This window comes from Accipiter gentilis, chromosome 24 (assembly GCF_929443795.1).
Source record: "Accipiter gentilis chromosome 24, bAccGen1.1, whole genome shotgun sequence".
Classification (NCBI taxonomy): Eukaryota; Metazoa; Chordata; class Aves; order Accipitriformes; family Accipitridae; genus Astur; species Astur gentilis.
The window spans coordinates 25,055,188-25,076,725 of record NC_064903.1 but is presented as its reverse complement, the minus strand read 5'-3'; the positions used below and the strand labels follow the sequence as shown (position 1 = coordinate 25,076,725).

The 21,538-nt window shown below is 45.3% G+C and overlaps 1 protein-coding gene across 1 annotated transcript in view; it reads left to right on the top strand.

The window, feature by feature from the left end:
* Nucleotides 1–9,396: 9,396 nt before the first annotated feature.
* The window catches only part of MSN (moesin), a 49,219-nt gene continuing 37,077 nt past the window's right edge, over nucleotides 9,397–21,538 (top strand). The window contains exon 1 of the mRNA XM_049827468.1: nucleotides 9,397–9,506. Coding sequence (XP_049683425.1) covers nucleotides 9,495–9,506 — 12 coding nt within the window. The 5' untranslated portion in view covers nucleotides 9,397–9,494. The remainder of the gene's footprint in view (nucleotides 9,507–21,538) is intronic.

Below are 21,538 nucleotides of genomic sequence, written 5' to 3'. Positions count from 1 at the left end.
GGAGACATGAGTGGGAGTAGAGGCTAACTGGAGGGTAAAACCTCTGGGGAGGTGCACACTTACATTCCAGGAGGAATTTTATGTCAACCAGTCAATCCTGAGTCCATGGGTAAGCCTGTGGCATTTTGCAGAGGGGAGAAGGAGAATTTAGGAGCCAACTTCAGAACTACAGTTTGGTGCTCAGTGCGCCCATGGGCTAGCCAGGCTCCCAGGGATGGCTCAGCTGGCCTGAGGCTGAAGGTGCTGTTCTGGCTGCATTTGAGACTGTCTTCATTGGAGGTTACTGTCGCCACAGACGTGCCAGTGAATCTTCGTGTCTCCTTGCTCCCTAACTCAGTTCTGTCACCCTGACCCAGGTTAAAATCCATCCTGCTAAAAAAGTTTGGACAGGTTCAACAGACACACAAGCAAGCATGGATCATTTTGACAAGTAAGCATGCCTACATTAACAAGTAGTGTGGTGTAATAGGAGCAGATCTGGAAAACAAGAGAGCTGCTGCTGAATATTTAACATTCACACTAAACGTGTTTCAGAGGGAGCTTATTTTGGACTTGCTCTGTTCTGGTCCAATTAACTGAATGCTTGCCAATAGCTGGAGCACAACAGATGCACCCCTGGAAGCACAATCTTCTGGCTTATTTTCACCCAAAAGGAATTCACTTCACCAGGTATGAGACTGCACCATGATGGGAAGTAAAAAGCAGTGAATAGGAAATTAACTTCAGAACCAAACCCCTCACCTGAACTAAAAAGCTAATGTAGACGCAGCTTACTTGCATGGTTCGGTGGCTGAGGAGCTGGTAAACTTCAGGAGATCTAGAGGTGGTGATGATGGGGGTGTGTGAAAATTTCTTAACCCAGCCCAGTTACAGCCTGACCACCACATTGGCCTGCAGTGGAATGCACTACAGCCCAAAGCACCAAGCCCACCAGAGGCAGGGCTGCCTGGGGGTTAGCACACAGCCTATTCACTGGCTGCTTCTTCCAAATAGATAACTGCTACTTAGGATAGACGATTCTTGGAGGAATAATTCTGTTCCCTTTCCCACAGTGGGAATGCTGTGCTGTTGATGAATGCAAAGGGGAGACAGGCTTAGGCTGGGAATATTGAAGTGATGGGACATTTGTTTGGGCCTCCCTGTGCATGTGAGCAGGCGGTGAGCAGCGTTCTGCAGACATGAAACTGGGTCACTGAGCAGATTGTGCATGAAGAGCCTATGTGCCACTGCCCCAGGGCACTAAATGCTCTGGACCTTAAAGAAAAAAGGGGGCAGGGAGAACTGTCCAGGAGTTGAAAGCTTGTTTTTTTTACTGAGTTTAACATGAACCAGACTTCATCAAACTTTGTGCTGAAAGCTGGTGATGGTACGGCAACAGCTTATTTAATGGTCTGTAGAAACTGTTGCTCTGGCTGCAGCAAGCTCCTCCTCTGCCACTCCCTTGCTGGTTCTCTTACCCACGCACGCAAGCACGCCCACACAGTAGAGGGACTGTATCCTACTGCGCTTGGGGCTACTGACACACTCAGGTAGGATGAATGCCAGGATCTGTTACTATCTCACTCAAATTTAATTTTGAATCTTGCAAGTAAGCAAGGAAGTTTTTCAGCCAACAGGCTGCACCACACACTTTCTAGGATGACACGAGATACAGAAGTGGATGTGAGGTAATACTGAGTTGTTCAAATCCTGTTGTACAGTGGTACAGCTGTATTTCTACCCATGCAGAGTGAATGGCTCAGATACATGACCCTGACTTTCCAGCTGTTCTTAACACCCATGCAACATGAGCACAGAGACACTTTCCAAGTAAAGGGGCGTATTTTAGACCCATTACCATGCATGATGATACAAAGTACTAAGATGCAGAGACCGAGACTCCATAATCATCAGCATCTGTTGTGCAAATTTGCAGTTGGTGGGATCTGGATCGGACTCTTGTCCAGTTTTTCCCTTTTATATATCACAGAGCCTGGACAAGAAAAACAGCTGTTGTTCTTGTCCTGCCATCAGCCTGTCAGGTTCTTGCTGTTAGCAGTGCTCTGAAGTACTCGAGCTATAAAACCTCAAAAGATTTTAAAGATAAACTCTTTGCACTGTCAGCTTCAAAAAATATCCAGGAAACAATTCTTTTAAATCAAGAATTTAGATAATATGTAGAAACATTTATTTATAAATAATTAACATAAAGTAAAGAATTTGCACTGTTGCCTGAAGCCTTAAGATGACAACTTTGTCAGCCCTCCCTAATATAGCCAATATTATTATATTACTTTTATTGCTAGGTTAATAAAGAAGAATATAAAATCATCCAGTCACCCACTGGCACAGCTCATAGGACCAAGGAGAGCTACGTTCTAGTCTCCGTACCTGATCTACAGGACAGTACTTTAACAGCTTAATTTTAATTAGGCTGGTGGTTGTGGATTTTCAGTGCCTCAGCTACCTTTACTTTGTTCATGGAGAGGCAAATTGATCAAGCATGTTTATAAGAAAAAGAAAGGGGTGATGTTTAACATCAGCACCTGTAGGCAGGTTCTGTCTTGATGGCTGTCTCAGGACTTTCGAAGAAATGAGGTTTGTTATTGCTGTCTCTGCAGAACTCTCATTTTCCTGTTCACTGCTTTCCACCCCCCATAAAACAAGCTCTTCTTTTCCTCTTCCACCCATTCTTTCCTTCTTTGCTTTCTACAGCAACACAGAATGACTTACTAGTCAGAGATTGTCCTTGGAATGTTTTTTGAGAATATTTTTCAGGGGTTCTGGTTAATGAGGTTTAGGAGAACACCAAAATCCAGAAGTTTATTTGATTAGAAAAAATAGAGGGATAGGAATGTATAACTTATATTGGCTCTTATTTCATAATGTATTTTTTGGAATAGACATCAACCCCTAGGCAGGGTCCATTTTGCTGTCATCTCAGCACAGCTGCTTTGCTACCTAGTTGATTGGTAATGGTCTCGTTCCTTCAAAGTCAATTGCAAGTAACTTTTAATAACCACTCTGTAGCCGAAACAGTGAGAGTCTGAACCATGCTGAGTGAATAGATCTTTCCTGCCTTGGGCCAGCATCAAATGTGGCAAGTAGATGACTGGGCACTTGAATTTAGTTAGAACCTTTTTAACTCCTCCAGGAGCCATTTGTGAAGAAGACACTTGGTGATTCACTCATCTCAGTGTATCAGGCCCCTGGCTGGTGTTGAAGTTGGAGCCAAACCATATTGACCTGAAAATCCCTCTCAGAACTGGCTTCTCCCTGGTTCCTGCTCAGTAACACTCAGTTTGGTCTTTCTATGGCCCTTTTTCACCATCTTGGACTCAGCCTGTACACAATTACTCCTGATTATTCCATGTTGAAAGCTTCAGAAAACCCCAGTGTAAGTAAATGCAGTCCCAACAGACTCCTGTCCAGCGGTTACCTGTATCAGAGCCATCTGGAGCCTGGTCCTCAGCCCCGGAGGCTGGACTGGGCACTCACATTCTCTGGCAGGCATGGAAGGAAACGCCTGGTGGCCTTCATTACAACCTCCGAGTTCCCAGTCTCTGAGTCAGAAAGGCAGTGGCCCTCCCTACATGGTCATCACACTAGTACCATCATCTTGGCTCCACACCAGCCATCTGAGAAGGAGGCAGAGCGGGAGAGAGGGAGGGACCAGAAAACTCCCAGAAAGCCTGTTACTTTGGGGCACTGAAACTGTGAAGATCTGTCCCGAAGATTCCAAGTTGCCTCTCTTTCTGCAGCAAAGCCTATTAGTGTTGCGTGTAAGCCCTTACTGGTCTGAGCCCTAGTGAATAAAAGGTTTGCTAGATTTTATGCCTATAAAGCTTTGGATTGTCCTGTTAAGAAAGTAAGGTGGATGAAGAACAGAGTGACAGGTTTTATTAGATTTTGGAGCTTTAATTGTTTTTTCTGTCATGGTTTGTTTACAGAGAGGCTTTGCTGGCCTAGACAGCTCTGGTGTGTGTCCCACAGACTTTGTGGACTGCCTCAGGGGGTAAAGTGCCATGGGTAATGCAGTATTTTACCTCTAGTTCCCTGCTTCCAGTATGTTTTCAGTTGACCATGACTACCGTAAAAGCTTAATGGCCTCTGAGAAAAACATATGAATAAGCATGTTTCCTTTTGGATACACATCACACCGTCAAACCTATCAGAATAAATACCTTTGGAGCTACTTTTTAGATTAGATAGCTTTTCTAAAACTGAGAGCCCTAGCTTGATTCCTCCCATCGCCCACAGGAATAATTTCTTTTCACTACTTTGAGATGGAACAGACCGGGGGACTTACCCCACCTCCTTGCTCTGAGGAGAAGGTGCCAGTGTCAGTCTCCAAAGCTCACATTGTTCCAATTCTGCATAGATTTCAGAGAATTTATTTATTAATACCTTTCACCCAAACAGGCAAAACATATTCCCATTCATTGTTTTCTTCCTGCTAGTTATGTTATCTGTTACTTGGGCTGTAAACATTTGAAGTGAGGTCCCAGAATATCCATTAGATTTCCTTTTGTTCCCCCCATTGCTGCAAGCAGTACAAGGTGTAGAAAGCAAGCAACATACAAGCACTTGCTCCTATATGGTACACAGAAAAAACAATTGAAGAAGAGCCAGTTCTAGCAGATGGGTGGTTATTACCTTTTTTTCCTGTGGTCATTGCATACATTGCACACCCTTTGTCTGGTTTGAAAGACTCCTCTTCAGTCTCCTCTTGCACAAACACAGCATATCCCCGGACACCAGACACACAGGGTGAGGTGAGTGGTGTGGGCCATACAGTGAGTCATTGTCCTTAGTCCTACCTTCTCCCTTGTTCCTTGAAGGGGCCTCACTGGCAGTGGGGGACTTATATGCTGGAGGGAACTAGGAAATAGGGCTTTACAGAGCATCTAGCAGACATGAATCCTGGGGATTTCCAGGCAGTTCCAGCTATTTCTGCCCTGGGGAATGGACAAGCCAGGAGCTGCGACCATACACTGTAATGACCCCCATTCCTTGTAGTGGAAATGGCATCAGATAAATGGCGTCACACTTCCAACGGCGCCACCAGCTTCTGCCCTGTTCCAGCAGCTGAGTGGGAATAGAATTATTCTCAGCCTTTTCAAATCCTGCCTCCCTAGATGAGTGTCCTGGTTTCAGCCAATGTGCTATGCTCTCCCTTTCCTTTGCCCCTCTCATCTGCCCATCTTGAGAATCACTGCAAAAGATTACCCTGCTGCTCAAGGCATAAAGGTGTCAAAGAGGCAAGGGTGTTTGGCAGAGAAGGTGCTTTGTACCTCTAAACACAATCAAACACTAAAATGATCCAAGATCACCATTGAAGGCACCTCACTGTGAACTTGTAGGCATTAATGTCTGAGCAGAAGGAAACTGTAAGAGCAGGAGAAAGAAGCTTACCTGCTATGCAAAGAATAGCTCATAACCAGACTGGTTGATTTTAAATAGAGGACAACCCAGGACTACTGTGTGGTGAAGGTGTAGTTCTCATACTATGGTAACAATTTCATTTTGTGCCTCCCTTTGCTTATGTGAATCAAACTAAACTTCTTTCAGCCCTCTGAAATACACCTTCTAGTATGGAACACCTTTGCTTTGGGTTTTTTGTTTGTTTGTTTGTTTTTAGTTACATTGCAGCAAGCTGGATGGAATAAGGCCTCTATCTTCTGTGAAAGCTACGCAAAGGGCAGTTCAAGTTACCCAGCATTAATCAAAAAAAACTATAGGCTGATTAAATGGCCCCTTGTTTAAGTGCTCATGCTAACTAATTCTGGTATTTCAGACCAAATAATTTACGTGCTTTTCCTGCTTAAAAGAAGGTACTACAAAAGGTTTGATGTGAATGAAACCGAGACAATAATTCTCCAGTGACATACTTGACCTCCCCCCAGGAGGATGCTTAATGTCATCCTGGTCTAATCTAATTCTGAAATACTTTAATATTATTTGGGCTCTGAGCAGTCTGGAAAAAACCAGCATTCTTGAGGTCCTGGGTAATGCTACTCATCTCTACAGCCTCCTCCAGGGAGGATCTTTAGTCAGCTGACACTTTTTGCCCCTTGGAATCTCATCCTGCAGTCGGGGCAGAGAGATAACCCCTGCCTGTGGCTCTCGAGGAATCCACTGATGTGCTTGCTCTCACACGTGGCCAGGCAGGGAGGGCTCAGCAAAGCCTCTGCTTGATACCGCCGTCCCCCCTCAGCAGCTGGCAAAGGAGAGGTCTGTGGGGGAGGCGAGATCTTGGTGCAGCACCTCCACAGCAGGAATTCCTCATGACAGTGCAGCTGGGGCACTAAACGGTTATAAATGTTTCAGATGTCTTGTCCTCCCACTCCACAGGGAAGGGGAAGAGGAAATGAAGAAGCAGGAGAGGAAGTAAAGCTTAGAGACTCATCTGCCTGTCACAGGGAACCCTTGTCCTTCAAAGTGGCATGAATAGTATTTTGTTTGGCTATTGCTACAATAGAGAAGAAGGACAAGAGAAGTGGCCGGGGTGAGAAAGAAGTGTCTGTCGTGCTGTAGAATTCACTTTGCTTTGTCTCACCCCTTCAGACTGTTTGTAGACTGATGTGGGGTCCATGACTCTTCTGTGCACACAGCCAATGCCTGGCACACTGTAAGAGGGAATGCAGCTGCTTTGGATTCGATTGTTTCACTGGCACGGGGCTTCGCTTGCATCACAGCTCCTGTCCTTAGAGCTATGAAGAAAATGTTAGTTCCCTGGATGCTAAACTATGGCTCCTTAAATTTGGCAAAGAAATAGCTAGACTTTTATCATCTGAAGTTTTATCATCTTTGTGAAAAAGAATGATTAAAGGCTCCAAAGAGTTACCGCAGTCTTATGAAGAAATTTTGGAATAGAAGTCCCAATCAAAGCAGAATCAGGCTCTCCCCATCATATATGATGATGTTAGCATGCTGATGAAGAAGTCTCCCCAGAGCCACCTGAATGCAGTGAGAAAGCTCACACCTATAATATTCCTGGATCCAAACCTGCCACTGTGGCTGCCCTCTGTCATTTGTTAAAATCATGAGCAACTGCCTTTATTATTCTAGATCTCTTCCGTCAGTTATCAATTTCTGTAGGCAACAAGTGGAACCCTTCCATGGAGCAGTCTTGTTTGACCTAGTCCAAGAAAGTCTTAATGTGAAAATGAGTCAGAAAAGTGTAGACATTCGTCTGATCACCCCGTGGGACTCGGCACAGGGTCCACCATACCCTGGGCCACAGAGCACTGACACCAATATGAGGATGCTGCAAATGGCGTTTATTCAACTGCGTCACGCCCTTATATACTGTCTGTCGGTCATCCCGCCTCCTTTAACCCTTCTCTTTCCGTACATCGCGAGATCTTCCGAGCGCCAATCCCTACAGAAAAGGAAGAAAACTTTGTAAAATAGGCTGTTAGGGACCCTGCGACTTCTTGTGTAGAAAAGTTACACCAATTTACATCAATCCAATTACGCTGATGTTTCTTCCTATGCAGACACAGCACAGAGATTCTAGTTTAGGTGAAACCTGCATAGTCAGGTGAAGCAAACAAAGCTTATGGACCCCATTTCCATCTCCTGCCAGGTTGGCACAGGAATAGTTTTATTATTCTCTGTAGTATTACTCCTAGTATACTCTGGGGTGAGGCCAGGCCTTGTCTCTTACAGACTTCATTTTTCTTTTTTATAGGGTGAGAACTATTCTGCATTTTCTCTTTCTCACATTATGCTGCATGGTGAGGAAACATCACATTGAAAAGCAAATCAACACATTTTATAAGCCTCTGGTTTAAAAATTATTTGTTTTATATTACATATACTTTTACAACAATATTATTCCTTGGGGAAAAAATGAGAAACTTCCTTTCTGCAGATCCTGAGGATTTAATTATGGGTATTTACAAGGCATTTTGAGATCTTTTGAATGAACTGGAACTTTTAAAGACCTACAAAGTGTTACTATGAATCTGATGTCAATTCTCAACATACCTCAGTTTAATATTAATCTCAGCAGATTGCTGTAATCAAATTAAAGAAAACAGTTTACTCAGCAGGAGTCTATGCTGAACGGTCTAGTAGAGCTTGGCTTGCTCTCTTCCTATTTTATACCTGAATTTATGTGTTCTCATATTAACACAATCTTCACTTATTCAACATGTTAGGAAGAAATTAGGTATGAAGTACAGCTAGTCTGCATGGTCTTTCCATCAACCAAGATGTGTTAAAGATCGCAAATGTTTAAGCTGCTTTGACAAGAAGAGACAAATTCAAGAAAAATTGGAAGATAGGTTTCTACTTTGCTTAAAAAATAAGACATTAAATTTACTGAGTTCATTTCTTTTCCGTCTTCTGGACACAAGCTGTTAACTTTAAAAAGAATGACTTCCCCCCCCCCCCCCCGCCCTGGGAGAAAATAGGACTGGGGTCACTGTTGGACAGTAATGTTCAAAATCCCAAATGAGATGAGATGGCTTCTTCAAATCCCCACATAAATGCTGCACCTTTATTTCCTCCATCATGGTTCCAAACACAGATGGCAGGGGAAGCTATGGCGAGCGGTCTGCAGCTGGTCCTTGAACTCTTTTCACCCAGGAATTCGATTGCTCATTTACACCATGTGATTGCGGCGGCGGCCTCGGAGAAGGCTTGAAGACTTGAGGTGGTTTGCCAGCCCAGCTTCAGGGAGCCTCAGCCCCTTGTGCTGTTGAAGCACCTGGAGCGGGACGCGTGCTTCCTAGTTAAACAGCTACGAAAACCTTGTATGTGACACCATGCCCGCAGAACGTGCCGAGGCCTGAGGAGGCTGTTGGCCGGGCAGCACCCCTGAGCTGCACCCCAAGCGTGCATGACTCAGAACGAAGGAGAGACAAAAGGATCCATTGCACGTCAGAGCCGCGGTCTCCCTTTGACCCATAACCGAGCATTATGTTCTAAAATAATGCTTTCAGCAAGGACCAGAAGTCCCACTGACACCCGACACGCAAATAAATCTCAGCGCTCAGGGCTTTCTCGGCACCCGGTTCCGGGGGTGCGGGAACCCCCCCGGCTTTCGCCCTGCTGGGGCTCTGCCGCCGCCGCCTCCAAGGCCGCTCCCTTCCCGGGCCGCCTCGCAGGGGACCGCTGCCACGGGGGGGGGCCTCGAACGCTTCGCCCTCCGCCCGCGGCGAGGCCTCCCGGAGCCTCGGCGGCGATGCCCGGCCCGGCCGGGCCATGCGGCGCGGGGAGGCCGGGCCGGGCCGGGCCGCGCCCCGCTAAGGAGGCCGGGGCCGGGGCGGGGGCGCCGCAGCTCCAGCCCCGAACGACGGCAGCCGGGCCCGGGAGCGGGGCGGGGACCAGGAGCGGGAGCGGGCGCGGGAGCGGGGGCGGGGCCGCGCGGGGCGGGGCTTGCGCCGGGGCGGGCGGGCGGGCGGAGAGGCGCGGCGCGGAGTCCCGTTAGAAGCAGCGAGGAGCCCGCGGAGAGCCCCACCGGCGCAGGAGGAGCTACCTGCCGTGTCCAGTCCGCCGGGAAGATGCCGAAAACGGTGGGTGCCGCGAGGCGGAGCGGAGCGGGGGCGGCTCAGCCACGGCGGCCGAGCGGGGCTGGCGCCCGGGGCCGGGCGGGTGTGGCGGCGCCCGGGCCTCGCGGCGGGAGAGGACGGCGGTGCCTCGGCTGCCCGCCTCGCCCGCCCGCCGGCCGGCCCGGGGCGGGGGGGTTGGGGGACCTGCCCGCCCGGGCTCGCCTGCGCCCCGCCCGGGAGGCGCCGGCGGCCGCCCCGGAGGGCGAGAGGAGAGGAGCTGGGGGCGGGGGGGGGGAGGAGGGAGTCCCGGGGAGCGCGGGTCGGGTGTGTGGCGCGGGGCCGCCCGCCCGCCCCTCCATCTTGTGCTCCTTGCCCCGCCGCGGTACCCCCCGCCTGAGGGGCCGGGCCGGGCTTAAGGCGGCTGCCGGGCCGGGGCCCCGCCCGGGCCGCGGCCGCCCGCTCGGGGCGGGCGGGTAACGGCGCGGCGGGGCAGCGCCCTGCCCAGGCCGCCCCTCCTCTCCAAGATGTCCGGTGGAGCGGCGCCTGCCGCCCGCCCCGCGGGTGCGCCCGGGATGGGGAAGGCGTGCTGGGTGAAGCTTTCTGGAGCCTGGTGGGGAGTTAACGAGTTCTATGGCCGCCTCCCGTGTGCCCTGTGGAGAGGAGAGGCTGGGGTTTTCACAACTTGTAATTCGTCAGCTCGAGTTGCGAGGGAGCCTTGTCCCAGCTTGACTCGAAGTGTTTCTTGGCTGGAGAGATCTCGGTACTTCAGAAAGTCTGGTCAAGTCCGTACTTGACTCTCCTCGCGGCAGGAGTTTGGTGACTAATGAGGAGCATGGGGTTTTTCCATTTAATTTCTCCTGGTTGGAGTAAGTGAGTTAGTCCTAGCCCTTCATTGATAAAACAGGGAGGAGCAGGCTGGAAGGCTCTGGATGTTTCCTTGCTGGGAGTGATCTGACACGGCCTAAGAACATGTTAAGCTGAGAGCCTGTGGTTTACATAAAGGAGAGGGGGGAAAAAAAGCCCTAAACAAAACCCCACCCCTATGTAAGTGGAAGTTGAAATGGAATCCACCTTGATTATTTTTTTTTTTTACAGCTAGTTTAACTATGTTACTTTAAAATAGGTATTAAGTGCCCGTTTGACTGACTTCTGCTTTTCCTGCTGTCCTAAATGCCAGCTCTCTGAGACAAAAGCTGGATTTTATTTTTTTTTTTTCTTCTTAAACATCAACATCTTAAAGGATATCAAACTCAAGCCACTTAAAGGTTAAGGCAGTATTCTTCTGAAGCTTTAGAAAGGCCTTTCTTCAAACATCAGCAATGATGAGTGAAGATTTACTTCCTAAAAAACCAAACCAAAACACCCCACCCCCCCAACACCAGGCAACAAGTTCAGTAAGATTAACGGAAGTAGCTCAAGTTAGGGGACTTCTGTTGTAAAATGTAGTTGAGTCCTTTTAGCAAGGGAGTTTACAGTTGTGATGAGTGACTTCTTTTAGTGTGACTTAGCCAAGAAATCCTGAAAGTGTTGCAGAGACACTTATGCGTCAGGGTTCCCGCTAACAGGCTGAATCTGAAAGTTATGACACTGTACTTGCTACAAGGTGCTCATTGCAGCCTCTGTATCTGCAGACACAGCCTAGGCTGGATTCATCTTCTCACTCTGCTGCTTTCTGGTTCTGACAGAGCAGTTCTGCTTTCAGAGCTTTTGAAAACTGGAACAGATAAATAAATGCAAGTGCTTTGCTGTGACACTGTACTGCACACCTTAGATTCTGCAGAAGGTGATTCAGATGTTTGTGCCTGTTGAGGTACAGAGCTGCAGGCCTCCTGCTGTATCAGCCACTAGCCTTTGGTTTCCTGCCCCATCTGGCCTAGTTGCAGACACAACAGAAATAATATTTTAAACTTTATTTCTTGAGCTGTGGTTTGCAGGAACAGGATATGCTGGCATAACTGTGTAATCAGTTCTTCATGTGAAAGAAACATGACTACTAGTGTGCTAGCTTAAGATTTGCTAATAGCTACTTAATTAACAAAACAGTAAAATGCAAGTGACTTTCCTCAATCGAGGTCAAATGTGGGTGAAACTGGAGCAGTTACCTGTAGCTATATGTGGGCTTCATCACAAAAATAAATCCATTGTGAAGAAGACAGATGGAGGAAATGTTCCAGGGAACAGTTCTGGCTGGGCAGGAAAAACATTTGTGTCTAAAGTGTTTGGTAGCTCTTATCATTCATCTCACCAGGCTTACAGAACATGCTGCTGCGTGGCTTGAGCAGCAAAACCTGTCGAGTTCCGAGTCCCTACTCCTCCTTAAGATAGGCTAAATGTTAACACATCTAGCTAGAGATTGCCATTTTGTTACATGAGATTTGCTACAAGTGGCACTATGTTTTGGAGCACTATTAATAGGAATCCAAGATTAACTCTGGTAACCTTTGAACCAGTGGCACATGATTTGCTGCTGTGAAGTGTAATGTCTGCACAGTTGGGGGGGTTTGGTTGCTGCAGGCCTTGTAGGCTATGTAGAAAGTCCATCATGGACTGGCCTGCTGGTCCTGCCATGCTCTCTAGGGGAAAGCTTCCCTGTTTTATCTAAAGTGATCTTATAGTTAAGAACCAACTCTGGCTTATAGTTTTTTTGTTCCGAAACGTTTGCAAGATGTACACGGTTAAAGCACGCACCAAAGAGGGCATATAATTCCCACACACACTTTGTATTGCAGAGGCATGGAAGTATTTGAGTGCTGAAATGCCTCTTGCAAGCCATTGTCAAGCTCTGTAAAGTCTCTCCCCAAGTTGTGAGAAGTGTGTTTGTTGGCCATGAGTAGCTCTGATCTCATGCTTACTGACTAGTGCTCTGCTCTCTCACTGAGTCATTTCAGGCTGGGCAGAGCTGGAAGTCTCACTTGGTTCCAAATCCTGATAGAAGTGAATGAGCTGTCACATTGATGGCTAGTCCAAGCTCCATTGTCGATTGCTTGAACTTTAGTGTTACAAAAACCATCTTAGTTGGAGGAGTGGGAAAGAAAAAGACATTTTTCTTCCTGTACCAGTCACGGCCATTAAATGGGCTGATATTTTACTGTATTTTTAGCTATTAGAAAAAGCAATGCTTCTGTATCAGGATTCATTAACTATTTTGCCTATGAATGTACTTTGTGGCTATATGAATGGGTAGGCCACTGAACTTGAAACCTGAACATCTGATGTGTATGAGGTGTGCATTCAACTGTCCTATCAATAGGGCTTGAGCAGTTCTGTTCTAGGTAGCATAGTCTTTACTCGTAGAGAAGTGGGTTTAATCAGAGCTAATCTTGTGAATACAGAAAGCTTCAAACTAATGAAGTTTGGACTCCTCTTATTGCATTAGAAGAACTAAGTGTTTCTCTCAATGTTCAGACTAAGTCTCCAGGTTTCTAGGGCAAAGTGTTACTGCAGACAAAATTGACTTGGACAAGCATGAAGTCTCCAGCACAAAGGAATGGTAAGATTGGTACTCTCAGCTCTATGATGCTACTTAAGATTTTTAAAAAACGTTTTTTTCTGCTGTTGCCTTTTCCCTTAATACTTTCTAAAATTCAGTGTATCAATAGCCTTTGGGGCCTTTGGGGGCACTGCCTGTAGCTTAAATTGATGGTCCTAATTCCCAGTTGGACCCCAAAGGACCTTGAAGCATATCTACCTTTGTTCTTTGGAATTGCATAGGTCTGGTTAGAAGAAAGGTAACAGAGAATGTGGTAGGTATCAGGAGAATCCACTCAGTAATCTGTTTCTTGATGTATAGCTAGTTGCTACCAAATACTGCAACAAGATGGCAGCTATGAGCAGAATGCTACAATTGTTTGGTGATCCTTTTTTTTTTTTTTTTTTCCTTGTGGAATTTGCTAGAGGTCTTGACAGCTTAGGGAGAAGGGTAGACAGTGATGGAAACCATGACTTGTAATGGATGGACAATTTTCTTTTGATGCCCTGGGTTTGGATCCTGTTGTGGTATGAAGGAACACTAGAAGCATTCCAGATACCTTCTGTCTTATCTGAGGACCAACCCTTTGGTGTTGTATCTCCTCTCCCTCATTCAGTATAACTTGTGAAGCTTGGCAGCACTGACCAAAGTTAGACAGGCTTTGGTGTGACATGGGTGCTAGCTTGTTAGGCAAACTTGATCCATTGTACCTTTCTTCTAACACTATCGGATACATGGAGTTGCTGTGAAAAGGTGTGTTTGACAGCTCCCCAAGAGCTTGCTTTACACAGAAGTCTGTGTTGACCCTGTTGGTGAATTTCGGATGACTTTGTATTTCAGAAACAGTGATAGCTAAAATGTGCTGAGTGTATAGCGGAACCAGGTAAACTACTGGACTCTTATACAATGAATTATCTGGAGCTTTATACCTACCATGGGATTTTACAAGCCAGGAAAGGCCTTTACGCCCTAGCGTGTATTGTATTAATCAGCTTGGTTCCTAGATTCTGCAAGAATAGCAACGTTTTACCTCTTGTGCAGGTGAAATAGTTAAGCCTGATAGCGAGCAGAAGCTTCTGTTTGGTACTTAGAGGCCTTCTACGTTAGAGTTAAACGGGGAGTTTAAAGAATGCCACTGATAAATTAGTGTTCACTTTGTTTTTACTTACTGGTAAAATCTTGCTTTCACTTCTTATGGCAAGCCTTGCGCCTAACTGGCAGTGTTGCCAAAACCCGTCAGTTATAGTAGCTTCAGACTGTAGTGAGCAAGAACTATTCTGAGTGCCTGATCTGAGTTGGTAGTTGTGACCCAGTTCTTCAAACTTTAATGTGACAGTGTTAGGCCTAAGAGTGCTTATGACACGGAGGTTCTAGAAGATTAAATGTTAGTTGAGTACTTTCTTTTGTTTTTGACTTCTTGATTTGTTGCTTGAAGCAGATGAGCAAGAAGCAGGTTGGTGAGGCACACACAATAAAAGGAGCCCAAGGAAAGCTTTAGATCTGCTGCTTCTACTATAAGAATCCTGTGGGGAAAAGAGTGCATAATATCAGGGGTTGGTCATCACTCACTTCTTGCAAATATCCTGTCCCCTTATCATTTACAGGCAGTACCTTTTTTGGACCTGCAAGGGGTTGCAGCACTTTCCTTGGGGTGACTGCCTCGTCTGATTAATCACCCCTGAAGGTTAATTACAGTTCTTGCTTTTCTCGTGAGGATGGTTCATAAGATGTCTTAATATGGACTCCTTTTTTGACAGGAAATGGCATCACTGCCTCTAGAGGAAACTTGTTTCAGTTGTTTTATGTATAATGTCTGGTCTGAAGTGAAATCCTCCAGCACAGAGCTCACTGAAGTCCCTAGGTAGCCACCCGAAAGCCAGCTGATGAACTGAAACCGTGTGATTCAAACGCCCTCTGTCCTTGCTTCTTGTGAGGCTGGCTGTGCAGGGGGAGCAGAACCCTTCCCGAGTTGCTGGGCTCTGCATGTCCTTGCTGATCCACTGACACTTCTCACAGAGAAACTCCTCGGGAAGAGGTAGCTCTGGCCCTGCTCCAGGTTATAAAGGAAACTGACTAAAAGCTTCCTCTAGCGACGTCATCTCCTGGACTCTTTCCTGCCTTGGTGCAGCTCGAACAACCTTATTTGGCTGACTTCTTTTTTTCTCTGCCCCCCCCCCCCCCCCCCCCGTGCAACGAGAGGGCCTCCCTGAATTTGCACAATAAAGCTGTTATCTGTGCTTAATCGCTGTTCAGAGGACTACAATGGGATCTGCTTGAAAGAGAGTTCCAAGATCTCAACTCTAACTCCTCGGGTCCGCGCCGCCGCCCCCCCGCCCCTATGTCTTGTTTGTCTGTCTGCTAAATGATTATACTAGAAATCAACATCACCCTGCGAGGAGTCTCTCTGCTGTTGCAGACACACTATTGGAAGAGAGGAAATCCCTCCCTGCCCAGGAATAATCCAGGGCAATTAACTGATGTAAATTAAGAGCACTAGTAAGCAGCCAGTTAATTGCTTGCTTTTCCCTAGGGGTGTTTGGAGCAGCAGGAATTTGCATAGTGCAGCCAATAATACTGCATCAAAGGAGTTTGTTTTTATCCCATCTGAAACTTCTAAAGCAGGCTAAAGTCTCTAGATTCATGGAAGGCTACTCTTTTGGGCAAACTGCTTTGTAACACTTCTATGGCTGTTTCTAGGTGGAGTGTTTGAGTATTTTGGAAGTTGTGGGCATAAAACCCACCCTTCTGACTCCAGTAGCTAATGCTGACTCTTACTGTAATGTTTAAAAGATTGTGCAGCAAATAACTTGGCAGGGATGTAGGAAGAGACAGTTGCTGGCAGGCTTGGTGGTTATAAAACCACAGGATCAGCTGTAGCTGCTTGGAGGTTTAAAACCTGAAATTGCAGAGGTTTGGGCCTTATATTGTTGACAAGAGACAATTATGGCTTCAGCAATTGTGGATACATGGGTAGGTGATCTAGTGCTTCTTCCTTCCTATGCAGCTATGAAAGGGCGTCTTCACTTGTATGAATGTGTGATCCTCCAGTGGAGTACTGGGGCGGTCAGAAATTCCTGGCCTTTGTATAGCAGCTTGTTGAACTTTTATTAAATGGGGAGAATACACTCTTTGAAGAGTTTTTTTAACAGTGTGACTCCTGCAAAATGCTTTTTCCTAGTTGTTCCAACATCTCTAAAGCTGTAGTTGTTCTGAGGCACCTGTTTGAAAATACAAACTGGATGGAGGAATGATGTTCAGTTCTCATCCCATTCCCAGACTAAGAAATAAGAGCGTTTGGCCATGCTAGGCTTCTCTTCCTTTGGCCATTGCTGGCTGACGAATAGCTACAGACAAAGGCACGGGGTGCCTGTAAAGGAGGAATGAATGAAAAAACTCCAAATCTGATGTGCTCTGTAGAGAAACATGCAATTAGGCAAGAATGAGATGAGGTGACGGGCTAGGAGGGGGAAGAGACAGACTCCTTTCTCTGCCAGCAGTGATTCTGTGTAGAGAAAAACAAATCTCAGAAGAGATCAGAAAGAGGATAACTGAAGTAGTGAATAAGAATGTCATGGTATGTGGGATCCAGACTGATCTATACTCTCTTGCAAGTTTCTAGCTTTATTGGTCAAATTCTTTTGTAGAGGAACACTGCTCAGGATAACGGACTTCACTGTACTGGAGTGTGAATACTATAAAATCTTGTTGTTTTTTTATTTTCTTGTTTTTTCCCTTTTTTTTGAGGGGGGGGGTTAAGTTGATGTCAGAGAATCTTGTGTGCAGCATATTGGAGAGCAGCTCTTCTGCAGTTGTATGCCTTCTGATGTTCTCCAGATATTTTCTTGTTAAAGCAAACTGATGACTTCCTGCAGCCATGAGCCATTTTTGCCCATCTCTATATCACTGATTTGTCCTCTTCTCCTAAGTAAGCCCTTATGACTCACAACCTTTTTTTTTTTTTCTCTGGATTGGGAGACCTAGTTACCGTGGGGAAGTGACTAAGTACAGGAAAAATCTTCCATTGCAGTCTGATCAATCATTTAGTTGCACCATTTAATAATTGTATTTGGTTTTATGTAACACAGGCTAATAAAGCACGGAATTCTGGGCTAAATTTTTCCTTGTCATAGCTTTTAAACTGTACTGAACTTAACTCTCTGGCATTAATTCTGTGCTTGGTTACGCTGCAAAAAATGAGCTGCCAGACAAATTATTAGGGTGAGGTGTCAAGGCTCTCAACATCCCCCACCCTCCGAGGTGTAGCTTTTTGTTCGTAATGTCTCTAAGAATAATAAGGTATAATTTTTTTTCACCCCCTGAATATGCTATTCTGGAATAGTGAATTAAAAAAAAATAATCTTTTTTTCTCGCTACACTAAATGTCTATCCAGCAGCCAGCCTGAAAAGACAAGACGGTTCTGGTTGTAAGTTTTTTGTTTTTTTTTTCTCTATTAAAATGCAGAACCTGCTATCATCCTAAAATGATTGTAATCCATGGGACTTGCAGAACGGCTGCAAATGGTTCTGAAGGCACTCTGTAAGGGAGTAAGGCAGTTCCACTGCTGACAAATTCAAGCAGTATCAAGTTGCCCAATAAAAAAAGTGGTGATACAAAACCCACACAAAACTTTGTGGTCCAATACATCTTCTTATATGAAAACAATCCTATTAGTATGACAAGGCACTGGCAACCTTGGAGTTCCAGTTAGAAATGATAGAGAAAGAAGGATTCTTACATATGTATTAAAAGTAAGGGTTTACTTACTAACCGGTTAAGCAGACACTTTAATGAATGGTTGACCTGTTCACATGCAAGTTAGCAAGAGGCACATGGCGTAGAAGACTTTGTGTAGACATGTATAGAAATGCTTCCTCCCTGTGTGCAAGAGGTGGTTCTTGCAGAAGTTGACCAATGGTGTGTCTGTGCAGGAAAACTGACCAAGTACTAGTGTTCCAGATTTTTATTTTTTTTCTTGGTGGAGGGTAGTTAGCAAAGTGATGCTGACCATTGGTCAAAAAAGGGTCAGTAAATCAAAATTTTTCATAAAAGGGTAACAATAAATATGCTTAATATTAATTTCAATTGTATGAAGATGTTCTAAATTGAACTTAAGCTAAAAGGAAACTTCCACTCTCATCCTTCCCTTCCCCATATTTTAAACAAGAATTTTCATCCGCTGACATTTTAGATATTGGAGGCATGGATATAGTTTCAGGTGCTCACTCATTTTCTTGACGAGTTTCTTCTTGCTTTCATATTGTATCTTGAACATAGAACTTCAAGGTTGTTAGAGTAGCTTTGTAAAGGTGGAAACTGGAAAGTTAAAGGTTCTTAGTGAACTTGGTTTCTGTAGCTTCCTTCAAAGGAGATAAAGTGTTTTTCTGTCTTGGGATGCATAAGAGCTTTTAACTTTTGAGGGATTTTTTTCCTGTAATGAAACTATTTTCTGTTCAACATGGCTGCAATATACAATAGTGTGTTTTATCTTTTTGTTGGTCTCTAAAAGAAATAGATAGCACTGTCCATCACAACCTCTACTTAGAATAGAATATTTCAGTTGGAAGGGATCTACAATGATCATCTAGTCCAACTGCCTGACCAATTCAGGGCCGACCAAAAGTTGAAGCATGTTAAGGGCATTGTCCAAATGCCTCTTAAGAACTGACCCGCTTGGGGGATCATTGACCGCCTCTCCAAGAAGCCTGTTGCAGTGTTTGGCCACCCTCTTTCTAAGGAAAAGCTTCCTAATGTCCAGTCTAAACCTCCTCTGATGCAGCTTTGAGCCATTCCCATGCATCCTATCACTGGTTCCCAGGGAGAAGAGCTCAGCACCTCCCTCTCCACGTCCCCTCCTCAGGAAGCTGTAGAGAGCAATAAGGTCGCCCCTCAGCCTCCTTTTCTCCAGACTAGACAAACCCAGAGTCCTCAGCTGCTCCTCACAGGACAGACATGCCTTCCTTCCAGCGCTGTCACCAGCTTGGTTGCCCTCCTCTGGACACGTTCAAGCAGCTTCGCATCCTCCTTAAATGGTGGGGCCCAGAACTGCACACAGTACTCCAGGTGAGGCCGCACCAATGCTGAATACAGCAGGATAATCCCCTCTTTTGACCGGCTGGTCATGCTGTGTTTGATGCCCCCCAGGATGCGGTTTGTCCTCTTGGCTGCCAGGGCACGCTGCTGGCTCCTATTGAGCCTGCTGCTGACCAGCACCCCCGGGTTCCTTTCTGCAGGGCTGCTTTCCAGCCACTCCTCTCCCAATTTAGACTTGTGCCCAGTGTTACTCCATCCCAGGTGCAGGATGCTTGTTAAATTTCATGCCATTGATGATTGCCTAATGCTCCAGTCTATCTAGATCCCTCTGCAAGGCCTCTTGACCCTCGAGAGGGCCAATGGCATCTCCCAGTTTGGTATCATTAGCAAACTTGCTAATGGTGCGTTCGACTCCTGCATCCAGATCATTGATAAAAATGTTGAACAGAAGTGGCCCTAGAATTGAGCCCTGAGGACCACCACTGGTGACTGGTTGCCAGCCAGATGTAGCTCCATTCACTGCAGCCCTTTGAGCCCTGCCCTCCAGACAGTTCTTCACCCAGCACACTGTGAACTTGCTTATCTTACAGTTGGATGGCTGATCCAGAAGGATGCTGTGAGGGACATCATCAAAAGCTTTACTAAAATCTGGAAAAACTACATCCACCACCTTCTCTTCATCCATTAGGTGGATGACATTAACATAGGATATCAAATTATTTAGGACTTTCCCTTTGTGAACCTGTGTTGGCTGTGTCTGATGATTGCGTTGTCCTTTAAGTACCTTTCAACTACTTGGTTAATCTAGTTAATATCTGACCACTAAAACAGATCTTCTAGTAACTATATGTCAAGAAAGCAAAATTGCCTGCAAAGCTGGGTTGAAAGAAACTTGTTTGTATCGTAGCTTATAGTGCAGCTGAGACAATAGAATACTCAGTGTCTAAGCAATAACAACATGCAAAATCATGATTGGTTTGGTGTATGTGGTTGGTTTGTGTGTGTGGTGTTTTTGTTTGGTTTTTTAAACCCAAAGTTGTCCTTTAGGGATGATACTAGGTTAGATTACTCATTATATTCATATGTTCCACTAAGTTTTGTTTGACAGTATTAATTAATGGAGATGCTGTGCAGCACACATAAGAAAGGTGTTGCTTTTCTAGTTTACTGTTTGTAACTACTCTATGGTACATACCAAATATTAAGATAACTTTGTGCTCTGAGATGAGATCAAAAGCTTAAGCATCAATAACTATTTTGCCAACATCTGGTTATTTCCTTTGCCCCTACATATACCTATATATTAACAAAACTTTAAATCACTTGAAAAAGAGGACTGGTTCACTTAATTTGTTTTATTGGGTAAATAATGAGAACTATAGCTGAGGTGTATTGAATCTAGTGTCTGGCTGTATTCAGTGCTCCGTGGCTAGAGTTACTAGGATCAGAGCTTACCTCAAGCTGAGAAGCCTTTCTTCCATTTCTGAAAATGTGCTGTGTGAACAACTGGATTTTTTTGTTGCAGGATCTGTGTTTTTCACCAAGGAGCACTCAACATGTGAATTTGTTTGCATTGGTGAAATACAGGAAGCAGAAAGCAGTAAAATTATTGCATTCTAGGCAATATCCACGATCTCCTAGAGAACCAGAAGCTGCTGTATGAATGAACTGTTACACATGACTGCTCATTTTGTGAGCTGCCTCAAAAACTGTGAGGTTACTAATAGCTTGAATAATGGGGTCTGAAAAGGCTAGCATTACTTACAATATCTGAAAGGTCCGAGTCCATGGTTGGGAAGGTAGTAGACTTTGAGAGCATTCTTATTCAGCACCATAAACTATTTTATCACTAAACCAAGAAAACACTCGAGTAAGCAATGTGTCTTAGTCCTCCAGTCCCGTTGTGCTGCCTTTGTTATGGGAGCTGGACTGTAACTTAGTCTTTCCCGGAATACCGAGATGACAAGCTTTCCTTGCTGCTGTAACGTTAGTGCTTTGCTTGAAAGAGCAAGCAAGAAGCCTCTGTTACCTGAACTTGGTATTCAAAAAATCCAGAAGTGTTTACTGCCTGCTGATGTAAATTTTTTTTTTTTGGCTTAAACCACTAAACTGCACCTCAAACTGATAGTATTCTGACCAAGCCACGACAAACTGGGAAGCAGTAAGCTCTAGCAGTAAGTTCCTGAAGACTCAGAATTTTCTAACTCTTCTTTTAATGACTTGCCGCTGCAAGTGTTTTAGGCTACATGAAATCTATAGACATCAATATCTTTTGCACTGACGGGCACAATGTATACCTAGGGTGTTGTGGTGACAGCCATAACATGCGGAAGTGAGTTAAAGCTCAAAACCCCCCAAGTTTGTTGTTTTTTTTCTTTATCTTGATCTGTGGTTTGTTACTAACATCTGCAGTTGAAGGTTGAGTGCAAGCTGCAATGCGATGTATTATGCTCAGTTTGAATACCCGTTTGCACACCCAACAGAAAAAGGTAGAGATCTTTTTCCAATGAGGATACCTGTCAGCATCTTCAGCTGTAAGAATGTATCACTGTAGTG